The sequence below is a fragment of the Triticum urartu genome, chromosome 3, assembly GCF_003073215.2.
Source record: "Triticum urartu cultivar G1812 chromosome 3, Tu2.1, whole genome shotgun sequence".
Lineage (NCBI taxonomy): Eukaryota > Viridiplantae > Streptophyta > Magnoliopsida > Poales > Poaceae > Triticum > Triticum urartu.
Genome location: NC_053024.1, coordinates 541654009 through 541673349, shown reverse-complemented (window position 1 = coordinate 541673349; position 19341 = coordinate 541654009). Strand labels below are relative to the sequence as shown.

Here is a 19341-nt window from a genome sequence, read left to right as displayed (position 1 = left end):
AACCGGCTGCCTGAGGAAGACGGGCCAGGAGGCCGCCCTCCGGGCACGGGGCTCCACCGCGCGTGCCCCTCGACAGGACGCACCACCGTCCAGCCGACCTCCTCCGCCGCGGCCCCGCAGGGGGCACCCACTCCTTCGCCATCGGGGTCGCCTCCCAAATCGCCTCTCCGTACGAGAGCCGTTGGTTCACTCATCAAGATGATAATTAGCTAAAAAAAGTTGGAACTTGTTTGATTGAGAAAACCGTGAAACTAAAAGGTCGAATTATACACTGCAGCAACAATTTCACCAACGTCAAATTATACCGAAGCTGGAGCAATTTAAGCATATAACTCATGGCCGAGTATCATATCACATACAGAAAATTAAGGTCCAATGCATCAAAGATAACCACAATGCATCCAATCTAATTATATAGCCAGCATTCCCCAAATGGAGTACATATACTAGTAGAGTCGATCTGGATATTAAGCACCACACCAGCTACTAGATTCGCAATTACAGCACTTGTCCATCAATCGTCACAGCAGAAGTAATGCATACTCTACATTATTCCCTAGAACTAGGCTCTCATCAGTACCTCATCATGAGCTGATCCACGACCACGAACATGATCCCTTGCAGCTTGCTGCTAGCTGAACTAGTAGGCTGCGTACTGCACTACTGCTTGTCCGACCCATCACCTCCAAGGAGGTCAGACAGGCAGGTCAGGTTGCACGCCAGGATGAGGCAGACGATGACCATGGTAAAAAAGATCTTGCCGGAGATGTATCTTGGGTCGGCGGCGAGGAAGGTCCAGACGGCGCCGGCGTACATGCAATGGAAGAGGAAGGTGACCGCGAGCGCGAGGTAGGCGAGGGCGCGGCGGGCCCGGCGACGGCGGCATGGGAGCAGCAGCGCCAGCGCCGCCGCGGCCGCCTGGGTTGGGGCGCAGCACAGAATCCCGATCGAGAGGGCGGTTAACCAGGCGGACTCCGCGTCCGTCAGCTCAACGCACGGCAGAATGGAGGAGAGCTGCAGAGGAACACCATATATCAGCTTGGCGCAATGTGAAGCTGTCAAGCATGCGAGCGAGAGGGGTAGGTGGTCACCTGGCTGCACGACACGTCCAAGTAGTCGACGGCTATGTAGCCCACTGCTGTGCCGAAGACGATGGCGAGGGCGTTGAGGAGCGCATATGTGCAGACCGGTGGGACGTCATCGTGGATCTTCTTCTTGGCCGCGCTCAGAGGCAGCAGATGAGGGGTCTTGCCGTCCATGGAATGGAGATCCAAGCTAGGTAGGAGTAGGACAAGTGGACAACCTAGGTTAGTTCCCCTTCTCTAACTTCACGTCGCCAGTCAACAGGAAGGAAGAAGAAGAACACATGACATGAGCAAGGTGGATGGAGATGGAGGGGACTCACCGATCGGATGCACGGGAGTTTCTTCCTATCTTGTTTGCTTGGTGTGTGCTTCTTTCTGAAGGGGCTCGATCTGCAATTACACGGCACAAGGACGACGGTAGTGTCTTTAAGTGCCCGAGAGAGAGAAGCAAAAAAAGCGACGTGAGGCCGCCCCAACACACACACACACACACACACACACACACACACACACACACACACACACACACACACACACACACACCCACACACGCACACACACGCACACGCACACGCGAGCGCACACACACACAGGGCGACATGTGACGATCTTATCTCAGGGCGGTGACAAAGGAAACTACCGCGAAGTTGCCCCTATACCCTCTTTGGCAATGGAGTGGGACGCCTCATTTCTTTGCAGGTGTACAAAAACGTGAATGAACTCAGCACGCGCACATGCATTTTGATCAGCTACACCACTCCTTGGCGTTGGCTCGTCGGCATTTTGATTAGCTAGCTAGCTAGCACACAATTGTTCGACTGAATTACATTGTTAATCCTTTTTGACGATGATTTACATTGTTAACCGTCATCTATTAGGTCCATTCATCAACTTGTTTAAATCTGTTGAAATGGGAGGTGAAGTTCCATCAAAGGTCTACACGATTCAACTAAACCCTTATCAACAAAAACGACATTAGCGACATGCATCTACCAAGGCATAAAGCACCCATACCCTCTTTGGCAATGCTGAGGGAGACCTAGTTTCTTTGCAGATGTGCAAAAATGAGAATGAAACATAACCATGAAAGCTAGCTAGCCAGTGGGACGCTTAATATCTTTGCAGTGGACAGTCTCACCACGGGCACACATGCACATGCGTACATGGCAGTATAAAAGGCTAGTTAGTTAGGCAGCTCTTTTTAATTGGGTAGCAGCACGGTCAGCTTCAACTGGCATAGCTTCATTGTTGGTGAGATTCAATTGCTCGTGGAAGAACGGAATTTTTCGATAACTCACACAGGATGAAACCAAAATCTTTGTCAGTCATTTACGGCAGCTTATGATAGAAATTTTGGCCTGGTGAGATTGTTGGATATTGTAATTCTCTACACAAGTAATACAAGTAATTTCCTGAGAAAAGTTCCAACTAGTGTGATTCCTAATAGGATACTGCATACGCATGTAATAACCCTAGTTCGTCCACTTTATGAGAAGCTAGCTAGTATAATAATTTGACTAAATTGTTTGGTCGTCCGCGGGTACAACATCCACTTTCGAATTACATTGTTGACAGATCATCGATTAGATTTTTGACGCACCCATTCATCGGCTTATTTAGCTTTATTGAGAATAAAAGGTGAGGCTCCATTGGTCATCCCAATTCAACTTAACCCTTATCAAAAGAAGGAAACACAAATAGTTTGCGAGTGTGGTTGTTCAACACCCACGGATAATGCACCCCCGCTACACCTATGACTAAGTCGACTTTTTTCACAACAGCACCTTCAAGGAGTTGTGTATGGGATTTCCAAGATTGTTTGCCATTTGTGCAGACCCAGTGGTGCTCCTCTCCACAACTGCCCACCATGGCTAGTGGAACATCTTGTTCTGACGGTCATTTGGGCAAGTGGAGACCGTAGAGCGGGCTAACTTGTGGGCTGCCCTTTCGCCGGTGCTCGCGGATATTCTGGACGCCATTTCTTGGCATCTTGCACCTTCAGGTGTGTTCTCTGTCGGGCTTGGCATACCATGCTCTATGCCATGGGCAGACTATTGCCTGGACATCTCCTCTATGGAAGGTGCCCATCCCATATGGGACGGAGGCTATCAAGAGAGATCGCCTCCCTTATGGGACGGAGGCTATCAAGAGGCACGGGGCGGGCAATGGGATTTGCCCCCATTGTGGTGTTCCAGACATGGGCACCCACATCTTTTTTGTTGTGCATGGTGGCAAGAGCTCTCTGGAGTTTTTTCTGTGAAGCTTTGGGCCTGACGGGGAGACCATAGACTTGGCTGGGTATCTCCAAACCAGAGCCAGTCAGACCGGTAGGAAGTGGTGGCTATTCTAGCTTCTGTTTGTAGCGTTAGCTTGGAGCGACACATAATAAGATGGTGATTGAAAAGGCCTTCCCTAGACATGCATGTCACTCATTCTTTGAATTCCTCATTTCTGTAGCACTGGCACCCGTCTAGGCAGTGCGACCACAAGCGTCTGGGACTTATGATGGATGTGTTGCATACCACCGCTCGCCAACTATCATCGCAGCAGGCCCCTTAACTCTGTGACCACTTGGTGGTCCTTTTCCTTTTTCTCTTATGATTTCTTGGGCATGTTTGTGCATGTGCCCTAGCAGACTATCTTATTTTGTTGCACTTAAACTTGTTATATGGACGTGATGTTGACTTTATTTACAAAGTGGGGTGAAATCCTACTTCGAGAGAGAGACAGGGGTTTTCTTCCTGGTTGCCAAGATCAACCATCAAGGCCAGCACATTAGCAATTAGACAATGCCTTCAAGAAGGTAACGATGCAAGTTCGTCGCTGCTGAGTCCAAGCAATGAAGGCGAAAACAAGGGTTTTCACCCCGAACATAAAGTGGTGTTTCAATTGTCGTCTTTAAAACAAATCTTCCGGTCTTCACGCAAGTCCCTACTCTACACCAGGTCGAACTGACACTAGTGGATGGGTGGAACATATTTCCATGAAAGACTACCACCCCGACCATCGAGGGGTCGTCCATGATGCGGAGAAGACTTGGACGCAGCCACTCGACAACTGTGCAAACAATCCTGCAACATCCGCTACTGCACTGGGACCGCCGCCCCAACTTCATCCGCGTGAGCAGAGACGGTCGTTGTCATGCTTGAGGCAGAATGTTGCAGGATTAACCACAAGTAGGTTTAGAATAGGGTTAATTAATTAAAACAAGGCAAAGGTTTTGTCCTGGGTTTCAGAAGAAAAAGCTCCCCAATCAGTTAACCACAAGTAGGATAGTAACATATGTGGATGCATGATATTTGTCTCACAGACTGGAACCAAGGTAATTTCTTTTTCAGATTGTACTAGAAGATAGTGTGTCTTCGATTCAATGGATATCGAGTTAGCACCTGCGACTATATTTAGAATAGGGTTAGTCATGTCTTGGTTAACTACAATCGGACCGAGGCTTGCACCATTTATTGGTAGCAACTACCGCATGCATGATTGTATTTCGCAACTTTTGTTAGCTGACTATAACCCTTTACATGAGCAATAAAGATCTCACGTTAGTCATAAGAAAAGAATTTATAGCCTCAACATGACTTCGAGTGTGTTTGGTTGAGCTGTGGATTTTGAAAAATCTTATGTGAGTTGTGAGAAAGTTGTTGTGAGGTGAGAACTGTGGAAAAGTTGAAAGTTGTTTGGTTGGGAAAACTGTGAAACTAAAAGGTCGAATTATACAAAGCAGCAACATGGATATACACTGCAGCAGCAATTTCAGCAGCATCAATTATACCGAAGCTGGTGCTAAATCTATACCAATATAAAAAGACCTAAAGGGACAGATCCAATTGATCTCGGCCATCGAACTAAGTTAATCCAACGAGCTAGACTGCTCCAATGACGAGAGTTAAACATGTTTAACATGCAATTAATATCATACCAAATATTGCACTAATCATAGATTAACACACAAATAATAACATATCTAATATTCACATGCAATTAATATATTCCTAAATATTAACATGTGTTGCACGTGCGCATTTACTAGTAAGCATATAGTAACTCATGTCTGATGATCACATGTGGAGAAAATTAAGGTCGAATACATCAAAGATAGCCACAATCCATCCAGTCTAATTATATAGCAAGCAAAGCATAGCCCAAATACTAGAGTCGATCTGGATATTAACACTACACCAGCCAGCTACTAGATTCGCAAATACGGCACTACTCCATCAATCGTCACTGCGGAATTAATGCATACTGCCCTAAATTATTCCCTTGCAGCTTGCTGCTAGCTAGCTGAACTAATAGACCGCGTACTGCACTACTGCTTGCCCCACCCATCACCTCGAAGGAGGTCAGACAGGCAGGTCAGGTCGCGCACCACCATGTAGCAAATGACCACGGTGTAAAAGATCCAGCCGAAGACGTATCCTCCTGGGTAGGCGGCGAGGGAGATCCGGAAGTGGATGGCGTACATGCCATGGAAGAGGAAGGTGACCGCGAGCGCGAGGTAGGCGAGGGCACGGCGGGCCCGGCGACGGTGGCATGGGAGCAGCAGCGCCAGCGCCGCCGCGGCCGACTGGGTTGCGGCGCAGCACAGCATCCCGATCCAGAGGCAGGGCAGAATGGATGATGACTGCAGAGGACACCATATCAAATTATCAACTTGGCGCATGATGAATCGGTCGCGATGTCAAGCATCCGAGGGGTAGTACACGGGGGGTAGTTAGTTACCTGGATGCACTGGAGGTGGGTGTAGCCAGCTATGTAGAGGGATGCTTGGCCGCCGGCGATGGCGAAGGCGTTGACGAGCGCCCATGCGCAGACCAGTGGGACATCATCCCGGATCTGCTTTTGGGCCACGCTCAGAGGCAGCGGATGAGGCGTCTTGCCGGCGTCCATGGCTGTCCAAGCTCCGCAACAGCGTAGGTTAGGTTAGTTCCCCTTCTCTAATTTCATGTCGCCATTCAACAGGAAGGAAGGCCGAAGAAAAGCACATTAGCAAGGTGGCCGGAGATGGAGGGGACTCACCGTCGCTCACTGGTCGGATGCACGCGAGGTTCTTCGATCGCTTGGTGTGCTTCTTTCCTCAAGGGGCTCGAGCTGCAATTGCAGAGCACAACGACGACGCTGGTGGTGGAGGCCGGCCGGGGCTGTTTAAGTGTGGCCGGGCAGCGAGAGAGAGAAGGAAGGAAAGCGACTGGATCGGCGTGGGGCCTCCCAACACCGACTACGTGTCGAGCAGCCGCAGCACACACACACACGCACGCACACACACAGTGAGGAGGAGAGTCTGGTGCGGTTCGGCATGTAAACGAGCAAGCATGTGACGGTCTCATCCCATGGCAATGACAAAGGGAAACTGCCGCGAAGTTGCGTCGGCCAAGGAGCTATACCCTCTTTGCAGGTCTACCGAAATGTGAATCAACTACTCAGCACGCGCACATGCATATATACATGCATGGCACCGGCAGCAAAAGCTAGCTAGCCATTCACCGGAAGCTAATGATAGGAATTCTGGCCAAGTTCACTGGATGCTGATTGAGATGGAGCTCTTCTGTGCAAGAATTTATTGCTGAGAATCTTTGGTTTGGGCGAGCAAACTGGGAATGGTGTTTGATTAACTTCAGCAACTAATTCCTACGGTGACAACAAGAGCGAGTTAAATTTTGGACCAGTGAACCTGTTTGACGGAATATATATAGCAGAACTTGGAGACGAGAACCATGGATTTGTTTAGAACCGCCGTGCCATTTAAAATTACTACATATACCGTGCGTGCGCGTGCACACGGGCTTTCTCATCGCACCATCACGCCGACGAGCGCTGTGTTGGAAATATTAGCAAATTACTACGAGATTTAATCCAAATAAATAGAAGATAAATTATGACCACAACAGCAGAGATTAAACTAATCATGCGAACTAGCATAGCAGATGAACATATCACGTCTAGGGCACATACTAGAAGTATGAATTCTACCACGATCTCGAACGGGAAGGATAGAATCACATACAGTGTAGTGGGTGCAGCACCGCCGGCGTTGACGTTGTCGCCCATGTCGTCGAGGACGAGGTTGCCGAGGTCGGGGAAGAAGTCGTCGTTCGCGAAGTCGTCGTTGCCAGCAGTCGCGCGAGTGCGCTCCCCAAAAACCTGATCGCCCCTCTCCCGTACAGGATCACGAGAGGCGGGGTTCCGGAGGCCTGCTGTCCCTTCTCGCGGTGCACACCGGAAGGAGGGATGGAGAAGACTTGCTTGGCGGCGCAATGATCTGGAACGGTGGTGAGAAACCATACGAAGCGGCGGCGGCTAGGGTAGACGTCTGCCTGACTATATAGTGCGGGCCGGGTAGGTCGTGGGAGTAAACCCCACGTCCGAGTCGTCATGATCCAAAAGAATCGGAAACGGTTCAGTAATTAACGTGTCCGTTAATTATTAATTAATGACTCATTAATTTTTCCATGCAGCAAAAATATAGACAACGTGCATAGCTTTGTCCTCGGCTCGGCTCAATCCCGCAACCCGCGGCGCGTCGTGACGTGGCGTGGCGTGGCGTGGCGTGGCGAGGCGAGTGATGAGGAGGAGCGCGCGTGTAGGTCTTCTCTTCTCGTGCTCATACAAGTGGTAGAAGAGCTCACCTTATAAAGAGGTGCAACTCTCTCTCAACTTCCGGGGTGGGACTAAAGTTTAGCCTCACTCACTCCACTCACATGTGTGCATGAATGGGCCAAGAGAATTTCAGAATTTTAGTTGGGCTTTGAGCCAAAGGCCTACTAGCAAAATTCCAACACGCTGAGCCGGGCGGGACGTCGGCGAGTACTGTGTAGGTTGAAGACCATGATTGAACTGCTCAACGAAGATGGGGTGCTCACCTTCTATGAGTTGAAGACCATGATGAAGTCATAGACGACCATGTACTGTACCCCGCTGCCAAGATGTGCAGCTGCGCCCGGTACTGCGCCACGGCCACCATGGAGGCCAAGCCGTGCCCGCAGTGCAAGCTGGCGATGGCGACCAAGGTGACGTTCGTGTTGCGCCCGCTCCGAACTCCGACGTGTTGCTCGCCAACAATCCCCCACAAAGTTTTATTGGCACATCTCATCATTTAGTTCCAAAACATTGTTTTATATATCGGTGCTTAGTGGAGACTATGAAGTTGAACTTTCACTTAGAAATTTATGCTACACTAGATCACAACTTGAATAGTGGACTATGCCTTGAACTACAAGTTTTCTGTGAAATTAGTTTCACACAAATTCTTGACCGATACTGGGCTGCCGCAAGGCTTCCCCGCGGGTGGAGCATATACGTCATACTCCAGGGCCTTTCATGAATTTATTAGAGAACACTCAATTCTCACAGAATGCGACGTTAACGGTCAAATTCATATAGGTGTGTTCCTCAGAAGATGTTCTGCAGGACAACATCTCTGCTTACCCGAATAAGCCACTTGGAACACATTAAGATAAGTATCAACCTGCCATGCAGATCAGGAGAGTATTGCATCTTCACGGAGTGGGATAATTAATATAGGGATACTCTCCTCCCAGCTGACCAACAGCTTGTCTCCCACTTCTACTTCACGGGATCTCCGATCACATAGAGTGGTTTACCACTATGGACAACTCATGCGGTGGGTCTCAAACCCATCTCCATCGATGCATTATCTATCACATTACGTGATAGACCCTTTGTGAAGGGATCTGTCAAGTTTTTCGACGTTTGGATATAATCCAACGTAATAACTCCGGAGTTCCTCAATTTTCTGACAGATTTTAGTCTCCTCTTTACATGCCTTGAGGACTTCATATTGTCCTTAGAACTGTTTATCTTGACGATCACAGTTTGATTATCACAGTTCATCAGGATAGGGGTATTGGTTTTTCAACCATAGGTAAGTCCATCAAGAGTTCACGAAGCCACTCTGCTTCAACAGTGGCAGTGTCTAATGTTGTGAATTCTGCTTCCATAGTTGACCTCGTTAAGATGGTCTGCTTGCAAGACTTCCAGGAAACAGCACCACCACCAAGTGTAAAAACATAACCACTTGTGGCCTTAATCTCATCAGCATCAGATATCCAGTTTGAGTCACTATAACCCTCCAGTACCCTTGGATACCCGGTGTAGTGAATCCCATAGCTCGCGGTGCCTTTCAAATAGCGCATAACTCTCTCAAGCACATGCCAATGATCATCTCTGGTTTTGACACAAACCGACTCGGCTTGCTCACAGCAAAAGAGATGTCAGGCCTCGTGGCACTCGCCAAATACATAAGCGAGCCAATAATCTGAGAATACCTCAGTTGATCTCTAGCAATCCGTCGATTCTTTTGAAGCAACACACTAGCATCATATGGAGTTGGAGAAGGCGTGCAGTCGCTATACCCAAAACGACTCAAGACCTTTTCCACATAATGAGACTGAAGCAGTGTGATCCCACCATTCTCATCTCTCAACAGCTTGATGTTTAAGATAACATCAGCTACTCTAGATCCTTCATCTCAAAACAGCGAGATAAGAAATCCTTAAACTCCTTGATTAAATCAAGTTTGGTTCCAAAGATCAATATGTCGTCGACATACAGACAAAGAATAACTCCTTCGCCCCCACCATAGCGATAGTACACGCACTTATCACCATCGTTTACTACAAAGCCGGCAGCAGTTAATGTTCTTTCGAACTTCTCATGCCACTCCTTAGGAGCTTGTTTAAGGCCATATAAAGACTTTAATAACTTGCACATCTTTCCTTCTTGAACAGGTACTACAAAACCATCTGGCTCATCCATGTAAATGAAGGAAATATGCCCTAGAGGCAATAATAAAGTTATTATTTATTTCCTTATAATCATGATAAATATTTATTATTCATGCTAGAATTGTATTAACCGGAAACATAATACATGTGTGAATACATAGACAAACAAAGTGTCACTAGTATGCCTCTACTTGACTAGCTCGTTAATCAAAGATGGTTATGTTTCCTAACCATGAACAATGAGTTGTTATTTGATTAACGGGATCACATCATTAAGAGAATGATCTGATTGACATGACCCATTCCATTAGCTTAGCACCCGATCGTTTAGTATGTTGCTATTGCTTTCTTCATGACTTATACATGTTCCTATAACTATGAGATTATGCAACTCCCGTTTACCGGAGGAACACTTTGGGTACTACCAAATGTCACAACGTAACTGGGTGATTATAAAGGAGTACTACAGGTGTCTCCAAAGGTACATGTTGGGTTGGCGTATTTCGAGATTAGGTTTTGTCACTCCGATTGTTGGAGAGGTATCTCTGGGCCCTCTCGGTAATGCACATCACATAAGCCTTGCAAGCATTGCAACTAATGAGTTAGTTGCGGGATGATGTATTAAAGAACGAGTAAAGAGACTTGCCGGTAACGAGATTGAACTAGGTATTGGATACCGACGATCGAATCTCGGGCAAGTAACATACCGATGACAAAGGGAACAACGTATGTTGTTATGCGGTCTGACCGATAAAGATCTTTGTAGAATATGTAGGAGCCAATATGGGCATCCAGGTCCCGCTATTGGTTATTGACCGGAGACGTGTCTCGGTCATGTCTACATTGTTCTCGAACCCATAGGGTCCGCACGCTTAAGGTTACGATGACAGTTATATTATGAGTTTATGCATTTTGGTGTACCGAAGGTTGTTCGGAGTCCCGGATGTGATCACGGACATGACGAGGAGTCTCGAAATGGTCGAGATGTAAATATTGATATATTGGAAGCCTATGTTTGGATATCGGAAGTGTTCCGGGTGAAATCAGGATTTTACCGGAGTACCGGGAAGGTTACCGGAACCCCCGGGAGCTAAATGGGCCATGATGGGCCTTAGTGGAAAAGAGAAGAGGCAGCCCTACATGGGCTGCGCGCCTCCCCCTTCCCCTAGTCCTATTAGGACTAGGAGAGGTGGCCGGCCCCCTCTCTCTCTTTTCCCCCTCCGCGAATCCTATTCCAACTAGGATTGGGGGGGGGGGAATCCTACTCCCAGAGGGAGTAGGACTCTCCTGGCGCGCCACACCTTTGGCCGGCCAGCCTCCCCCCTCTAGTCCTTTATATACTGAGGCAGAGGCACCCTAGAATACACAAGTTGATCCACGTGATCTATTCCTTAGCCGTGTGCGGCGCCCCAGCCACCATAGTCCTCGATAATACTGTAGCGGAGTTTAGGCGAAGCCCTGCTGCTGTAGTACATCAAGATCGTCACCACGCCGTCGTGCTGACGGAACTCTTCCCCGACACTTTGCTGGATCGGAGTTCGGGGATCTTCATCGAGCTGAACATGTGCTCGAACTCGGAGGTGCCGTAGTTTCGGTGCTTGATCGGTTGGATCGTGAAGACGTACGACTACTTCCTCTACGTTGTGTCAACGCTTCCGCAGTCGGTCTGCGTGGGTACGTAGACAGCACTCTCCCCTCTCGTTGCTATGCATCACATGATCTTGCATGTGCGTAGGAAAATTTTTGAAATTACTACGAAACCCAACAGTGGTATCAGAGCCTAGGTTATTTATGTTGATGTTATATGCACGAGTAGAACACAAGTGAGTTGTGGGCGATATAAGTCATACTGCCTACCAGCATGTCATACTTTGGTTCAGCGGCATTGTTGGACGAGATGACCCGGACCAACATTACGCGTACGCTTACGCGAGACCGGTTTCCCCGACGTGCTTTGCACATAGGTGGCTTGCGGGCGACTGTCTCTCCAACTTTAGTTGAACCAAGTGTGGCTACGCCCGACCCTTGCGAAGGTTAAAACGGAGTCTATTTGACAAACTATCGTTGTGGTTTTGATGCGTAGGTGAGATTGGTTCTTGCTTAAGCCCGTAGCAGCCACGTAAAACTTGCAACAACAAAGTAGAGGACGTCTAACTTGTTTTTGCAGGGCATGTTGTGATGTGATATGGTCAAGGCATGATGCTGAATTTTATTGTATGAGATGATCATTTTTTGTAACCGAGTTATCGGCAACTGGCAGGAGCCATATGGTTGTCGCTTTATTGTATGCAATGCAATCGCGATGTAATGCTTTACTTTATTACTAAACGGTAGTGATAGTCGTGGAAGCATAAGATTGGCGAGACGACAACGATGCTACGATGGAGATCAAGGTGTCGCGCCGGTGACGATGATGATCATAACGGTGCTTCGGAGATGGAGATCACAAGCACAAGATGATGATGGCCATATCATATCACTTATATTGATTGCATGAGATGTTTGTCCTTTTATGCATCTTATCTTGCTTTGATTGATGGTAGCATTATAAGATGATCTCTCACTAAATTATCAAGAAGTGTTCTCCCTGAGTATGCACCGTTGCCAAAGTTCGTCGTGCCCAGACACCATGTGATGATCGGGTGTGATAAGCTCTACGTCCATCTACAACGGGTGCAAGCCAGTTTTGCACACGCAGAATACTCAGGTTAAACTTGACGAGCCTAGCATATGCAGATATGGCCTTGGAACACGGAGACCGAAAGGTCGAGCATGAATCATATAGTAGATATGATCAACATAACGATGTTCACCATTGAAAACTACTCCATCTCACGTGATGATCGGTTATGGTTTAGTTGATTTGGATCACGTAATCACTTAGAAGATTAGAGGGATGTCTATCTAAGTGGGAGTTCTTAAGTAATTTGATTAATTGAACTTAAACTTATCATGAACTTAGTACCTGATAGTATCTTGCTTGTTTATGTTGATTGTAGATAGATGGCTCGTGTTGTTGTTCCGTTGAATTTTAATGTGTTCCTTGAGAAAGCAAAGTTGAAAGATGATGGTAGCAATTATACGGACTGGGTCCGTAACTTGAGGATTATCCTCATTGCTGCTCAGAAGAATTACGTCCTGGAAGCACCGCTGGATGCCAGGCCTGCTGCTGGAGCAACACCAGATGTTATGAACGTCTGGCAGAGCAAAGCTGATGACTACTCGATAGTTCAGTGTGCCATGCTTTACGGCTTAGAATCGGGACTTCAACGACGTTTTAAACCTCATGGAGCATATGAGATGTTCCAGGAGTTGAAGTTAATATTTCAAGCAAATGCCCGGATTGAGAGATATGAAGTCTCCAATAAGTTCTATAGCTGCAAGATGGAGGAGAACAGTTCTGTCAGTGAGCATATACTCAAAATGTCTGGGTATAATGATCACTTGATTCAATTGGGAGTTAATCTTCTGGATGATTGCGTCATTGACAGAATTCTCCAATCACTGCCACCAAGCTACAAGAGCTTCGTGATGAACTATAATATGCAAGGGATGAACAAGACTATTCCCGAGCTCTTCGCAATGCTGAAAGCTGCGGAGGTAGAAATCAAGAAGGAGCATCAAGTGTTGATGGTTAACAAGACCACTAGTTTCAAGAAAAAGGGCAAAGGGAAGAAGAAGGGGAACTTCAAAAAGAACAGCAAGCAAGTTGCTGCTCAGGAGAAGAAACCCAAGTCTGGCCCTAAGCATGAGACTGAGTGCTTCTACTGCAAACAGACTGGTCACTGGAAGCGGAACTGCCCCAAGTATTTGGCGGATAAGAAGGATGGCAAGGTGAACAAAGGTATATGTGATATACATGTTATTGATGTGTACCTTACTAGAGCTCGTAGTAGCACCTGGGTATTTGATACTGGTTCTGTTGCTAATATTTGCAACTCAAAACAGGGACTACGGAATAAGCGGGCACTGGCAAAGGACGAGGTGACGATGCGCGTGGGAAACGGTTCCAAAGTCGATATGATCGCGGTCGGCACGCTACCTCTACATCTACCTTCGGGATTAATATTAGACCTAAATAATTGTTATTTGGTGCCAGCGTTAAGCATGAACATTATATCTGGATCTTGTTTGATGCGAGACGGTTATTCATTTAAATCAGAGAATAATGGTTGTTCTATTTATATGAGTAATATCTTTTATGGTCATGCACCTTTGAAGAGTGGTCTATTTTTGATGAATCTCGATAGTAGTGATACACATATTCATAATGTTGAAGCCAAAAGATGCAGAGTTGATAATGAAAGTGCAACTTATTTGTGGCACTGTCGTTTAGGTCATATCGGTGTAAAGCGCATGAAGAAACTCCATACTGATGGACTTTTGGAACCACTTGATTATGAATCACTTGGTACTTGCGAACCGTGCCTCATGGGCAAGATGACTAAAACACCGTTCTCCGGTACTATGGAGAGAGCAACAGATTTGTTGGAAATCATACATACCGATGTATGTGGTCCGATGAATATTGAGGCTCGTGGCGGATATCGTTATTTTCTCACCTTCACAGATGACTTAAGCAGATATGGGTATATCTACTTAATGAAACATAAGTCTGAAACATTTGAAAAGTTCAAGGAATTTCAGAGTGAAGTTGAAAATCATCGTAACAAGAAAATAAAGTTTCTACGATCTGATCGTGGAGGAGAATATTTGAGTTACGAGTTTGGTGTACATTTGTAAAATTGTGGAATAGTTTCGCAACTCACGCCACCCGGAACACCACAGCGTAATGGTGTGTCCGAACGTCGTAATCGTACTTTACTAGATATGGTGCGATCTATGATGTCTCTTACTGATTTACCGCTATCGTTTTGGGGTTATGCTTTAGAGACGGCCGCATTCACGTTAAATAGGGCACCATCAAAATCCGTTGAGACGACGCCTTATGAACTGTGGTTTGGCAAGAAACCAAAGTTGTCGTTTCTTAAAGTTTGGGGCTGCGATGCTTATGTGAAAAAGCTTCAACCTGATAAGCTCGAATCCAAATCGGAAAAATGTGTCTTCATAGGATACCCAAAGGAGACTGTTGGGTACACCTTCTATCACAGATCCGAAGGCAAGACATTCGTTGCTAAGAATGGATCCTTTCTAGAGAAGGAGTTTCTCTCGAAAGAAGTGAGTGGGAGGAAAGTAGAACTTGACGAGGTAACTGTACCTGCTCCTTTATTGGAAAGTAGTACATCACAGAAAACTGTTTCTGCGACACCTACACCAATAAGTGAGGAAGCTAATGATGATGGTCATGAAACTTCAGATCAAGATACTACTGAACCTCCTAGATCAACCAGAGTAAGATCCGCGCCAGAGTGGTACGGTAATCCTGTTCTGGAAATCATGCTACTAGGTCATGATGAACCTACGAACTATGAAGAAGCGATGGTGAGCCCAGATTCCGCAAAGTGGCTTGAAGCCATGAAATCTGAGATGGGATCCATGTATGAGAACAAAGTATGGACTTTGGTTGACTTGCCCGATGATCGGCAAGCAATTGAGAATAAATGGATCTTCAAGAAGAAGACTGACGCTGATGGTAATGTTACTGTCTACAAAGCTCGACTTGTCGCGAAAGGTTTTCGGCAAGTTCAAGGAATTGACTACGATGAGACCTTCTCACCCGTAGCGATGCTTAAGTCCGTCTGAATCATGTTAGCAATTACCGCATTTTATGATTATGAAATTTGGCAAATGGATGTCAAAACTGCATTCCTGAATGGATTTCTGGAAGAAGAGTTGTATATGATGCAACCAGAAGGTTTTGTCGATCCAAAAGGAGCTAACAAAGTGTGCAAGCTCCAGCGATCCATTTATGGACTGGTGCAAGCCTCTCGGAGTTGGAATAAACGCTTTGATAGTGTGATCAAAGCATTTGGTTTTATACAGACTTTCGGAGAAGCCTGTATTTACAAGAAAGTGAGTGGGAGCTCTATAGCATTTCTGATATTATATGTGGATGACATATTACTAATTGGAAATGATATAGAATTTCTGGATAGCATAAAGGGATACTTGAATAAGAGTTTTTCAATGAAAGACCTCGGTGAAGCTGCTTACATATTAGGCATAAAGATCTATAGAGATAGATCAAAACGCTTAATTGGACTTTCACAAACAACATACCTTGACAAAATTTTGAAGAAGTTCAAAATGGATCAAGCAAAGAAAGGATTCTTGCCTGTGTTACAAGGTGTGAAATTGAGTAAGACTCAATGCCCGACCACTGCAGAAGATAGAGAGAATATGAAAGATGTTCCCTATGCATCAGCGATAGGATCTATCATGTATGCAATGTTGTGTACCAGACCTGATGTGTGCCTTTCTATAAGTCTAGCAGGGAGGTACCAAAGTAATCCAGGAGTGGATCACTGGACAGCGGTCAAGAACATCCTGAAATACCTGAAAAGGACTAAGGATATGTTTCTCGTATATGGAGGTGACAAAGAGCTCATCGTAAATGGTTACGTTGATGCAAGCTTTGACACTGATGCGGACGATTCTAAATCACAAACCGGATACGTGTTTACATTAAACGGTGGAGCTGTCAGTTGGTGCAGTTCTAAACAAAGCGTCGTAGCAGGATCTACATGTGAAGCGGAGTACATAGCTGCTTCGGAAGCAGCGAACGAAGGAGTCTGGATGAAGGAGTTCATATCCGATCTAGGTGTCATACCTAGTGCATCGGGTCCAATGAAAATCTTTTGTGACAATACTGGTGCAATTGCATTGGCAAAAGAATCCAGATTTCACAAGAGAACCAAGCACATCAAGAGACGCTTCAATTCCATCCGGGATCTAGTCCAGGTGGGAGACATAGAGATTTGCAAGATACATACGGATCTGAATGTTGCAGACCCGTTGACTAAGCCTCTACCACAAGCAAAACATGATCAGCACCAAGGCTCCATGGGTGTTAGAATCATTACGGTGTAATCTAGATTATTGACTCTAGTGCAAGTGGGAGACTGAAGGAAATATGCCCTAGAGGCAATAATAAAGTTATTATTTATTTCCTTATAATCATGATAAATGTTTATTATTCATGCTAGAATTATATTAACCGGAAACATAATACATGTGTGAATACATAGACAAACAAAGTGTCACTAGTATGCCTCTACTTGACTAGCTCGTTAATCAAAGATGGTTATGTTTCCTAACCATGAACAAAGAGTTTTTATTTGATTAACGAGGTCACATCATTAGTTGAATGATCTGATTGACATGACCCATTCCATTAGCTTAGCACCCGATCGTTTAGTATGTTGCTATTGCTTTCTTGATGACTTATACAAGTTCCTATAACTATGAGATTATGCAACTCCCGTTTACCGGAGGAACACTTTGGGTACTACCAAACGTCACAACGTAACTGGGTGATTATAAAGGAATACTACAGGTGTCTCCAAAGGTACATGTTGGGTTGTCGTATTTCGAGATTAGGTTTTGTCACTCCGATTGTCGGAGAGGTATCTCTGGGCCCTCTCAGTAATGCACATCACATAAGCCCTTGCAAGCATTGCAACTAATGAGTTAGTTGCGGGATGATGTATTACAGAACGAGTAAAGAGACTTGCCGGTAACGAGATTGAACTAGGTATTGGATACCGACGATCGAATCTCGGGCAAGTAACATACCGATGACAAAGGGAACAACGTATGTTGTTATGCGGTCTGACCGATAAAGATCTTCGTAGAATATGTAGGAGCCAATATGGGCATCCAGGTCCCGCTATTGGTTATTGACCGGAGACGTGTCTCGGTCATGTCTACATTGTTCTCGAACCCGTAGGGTCCGCACGCTTAAGGTTACGATGACAGTTATATTATGAGTTTATGCATTTTGATGTACCGAAGGTTGTTCGGAGTCCCGGATGTGATCACGGACATGACGAGGAGTCTCGAAATGGTCGAGACGTAAAGATTGATATATTGGAAGCCTATGTTTGGATATCGGAAGTGTTCCGGGTGAAATCGGGATTTTACCGGAGTACCGGGAAGGTTACCGGAACCCCCCGGGAGCTAAATGGGCCATGATGGGCCTTAATGGAAAAGAGAAGAGGCAGCCCTACATGGGCTACGCGCCTCCCCCTTCCCCTAGTCCTATTAGGACTAGGAGAGGTGGCCGGCCCCCTCTCTCTCTTTTCCCCCTCCGCGAATCCTATTCCAACTAGGATTGGGGGGGGAATCCTACTCCCAGAGGGAGTAGGACTCTCCTGGCGCGCCACACCTTGGCCGGCCAGCCTCCCCCCCTCTAGTCCTTTATATACTGAGGCAAAGGCACCCTAGAACACACAAGTTGATCCACGTGATCTATTCCTTAGCCGTGTGCGGCGCCCCAGCCACCATAGTCCTCGATAATACTGTAGCGGAGTTTAGGCGAAGCCCTGCTGCTGTAGTACATCAAGATCGTCACCACGCCGTCGTGCTGACGGAACTCTTCCCCGACACTTTGCTGGATCGGAGTTCGGGGATCGTCACCGAGCTGAACGTGTGCTCGAACTCGGAGGTGCCGTAGTTTTGGTGCTTGATCGGTTGGATCGTGAAGACGTACGACTACTTCCTCTACGTTGTGTCAACGCTTCCGTAGTCGGTCTACGTGGGTACGTAGACAGCACTCTCCCCTCTCGTTGCTATGCATCACATGATCTTGCGTGTGCGTAGGAAAATTTTTGAAATTACTACGAAACCCAACAGTAAATTTCCTTCTTAAACTCTCCATTGAGGAAAGCCGTCTTAACGTCCATTTGATGAACGAGAAGACCATGTGAGACAGCCAGTGATAGTAGCACCCGAATTGTGGTCAGTCTAGCCACGGGTGAGTAAGTATCAAAGAAGTCTTCACCTTCTTTCTGGGTATAACCCTTGGCCACAAGCCGTGCCTTGTACTTTTCAATCGTACCATCAGGTCTAAGCTTCTTCTTGAACACCCACTTACATCCTACAGGTTTGCACCCATAAGGACGGTCAGTGATCTCCCAGGTACCGTTAGCTAAGATGGAATCCATCTCGCTACGTACAGCTTCCTTCCAGTAGTCAGCATCAGGAGATGCATAGGCTTCTGAAATAGTCCTGGGTGTGTCATCCACGAGGTACACAATGAAATCATCACCAAAAGACTTTGCAGTCCTCTGTCTCTTACTCCTCATAGGAGTTCCATTGTTACCCTCAACAGGATTCTCAACGTGTTCCATCGCAATGGTGGGTTCAGGAATTACAGTGAATTCCTCACTAGATGGAGTAGGTATCTCCTGATTTGATGAACTCGACATATCCTTCATAGGAAATATGTCCTCAAAGAAAGTTGCATCATTTGATTCCATAATCGTACCAACATGCATGTCGGATACCTCAGATTTTATTATCAAAAATCTATAGCCGATGCTATGAAAAGCATAGCCCAGAAGAACACAATCCACGGTTTTTGGTCCAAGCTTGCGCTTCTTGGG

At 46.3% G+C, this 19341-nt stretch overlaps 2 protein-coding genes across 2 annotated transcripts; both read right to left on the bottom strand.

Moving 5' to 3' along the window:
* Nucleotides 1-330: 330 nt before the first annotated feature.
* On the bottom strand, nucleotides 331-1601 carry LOC125548655. The gene is made up of 3 exons (XM_048712218.1): nucleotides 1406-1601; nucleotides 1092-1275; nucleotides 331-1014 (listed from the first exon to the last, which is right to left on the bottom strand). The coding sequence occupies exons 2-3, from the start codon at nucleotides 1257-1259 to the stop codon at nucleotides 661-663; spliced, it is 522 nt and encodes a 173-aa protein (XP_048568175.1). The 5' UTR covers nucleotides 1260-1275; nucleotides 1406-1601; the 3' UTR covers nucleotides 331-660.
* A 3489-nt stretch (nucleotides 1602-5090) lies between these two features.
* Nucleotides 5091-6396, bottom strand: LOC125548654. Its single transcript, XM_048712217.1, has 3 exons — nucleotides 6111-6396; nucleotides 5814-5983; nucleotides 5091-5715 (listed from the first exon to the last, which is right to left on the bottom strand). The coding sequence occupies exons 2-3, from the start codon at nucleotides 5979-5981 to the stop codon at nucleotides 5401-5403; spliced, it is 483 nt and encodes a 160-aa protein (XP_048568174.1). The 5' UTR covers nucleotides 5982-5983; nucleotides 6111-6396; the 3' UTR covers nucleotides 5091-5400.
* Between the last annotated feature and the right edge of the window lie 12945 nt (nucleotides 6397-19341).

Excerpts from the sequence above, each read along its gene's own strand:
- LOC125548655 (XM_048712218.1), bottom strand. The coding sequence starts at position 1,259 with ATGGACGGCAAGACCCCTCATCTGCTGCCTCTGAGCGCGGCCAAGAAG. Across the intron at positions 1,015-1,091 it reads TGGACGTGTCGTGCAGCCAG|CTCTCCTCCATTCTGCCGTG; the intron begins GTGACCACCTAC and ends GTTCCTCTGCAG.
- LOC125548654 (XM_048712217.1), bottom strand. The coding sequence starts at position 5,981 with ATGGACGCCGGCAAGACGCCTCATCCGCTGCCTCTGAGCGTGGCCCAA. Across the intron at positions 5,716-5,813 it reads CCCACCTCCAGTGCATCCAG|TCATCATCCATTCTGCCCTG; the intron begins GTAACTAACTAC and ends TGTCCTCTGCAG.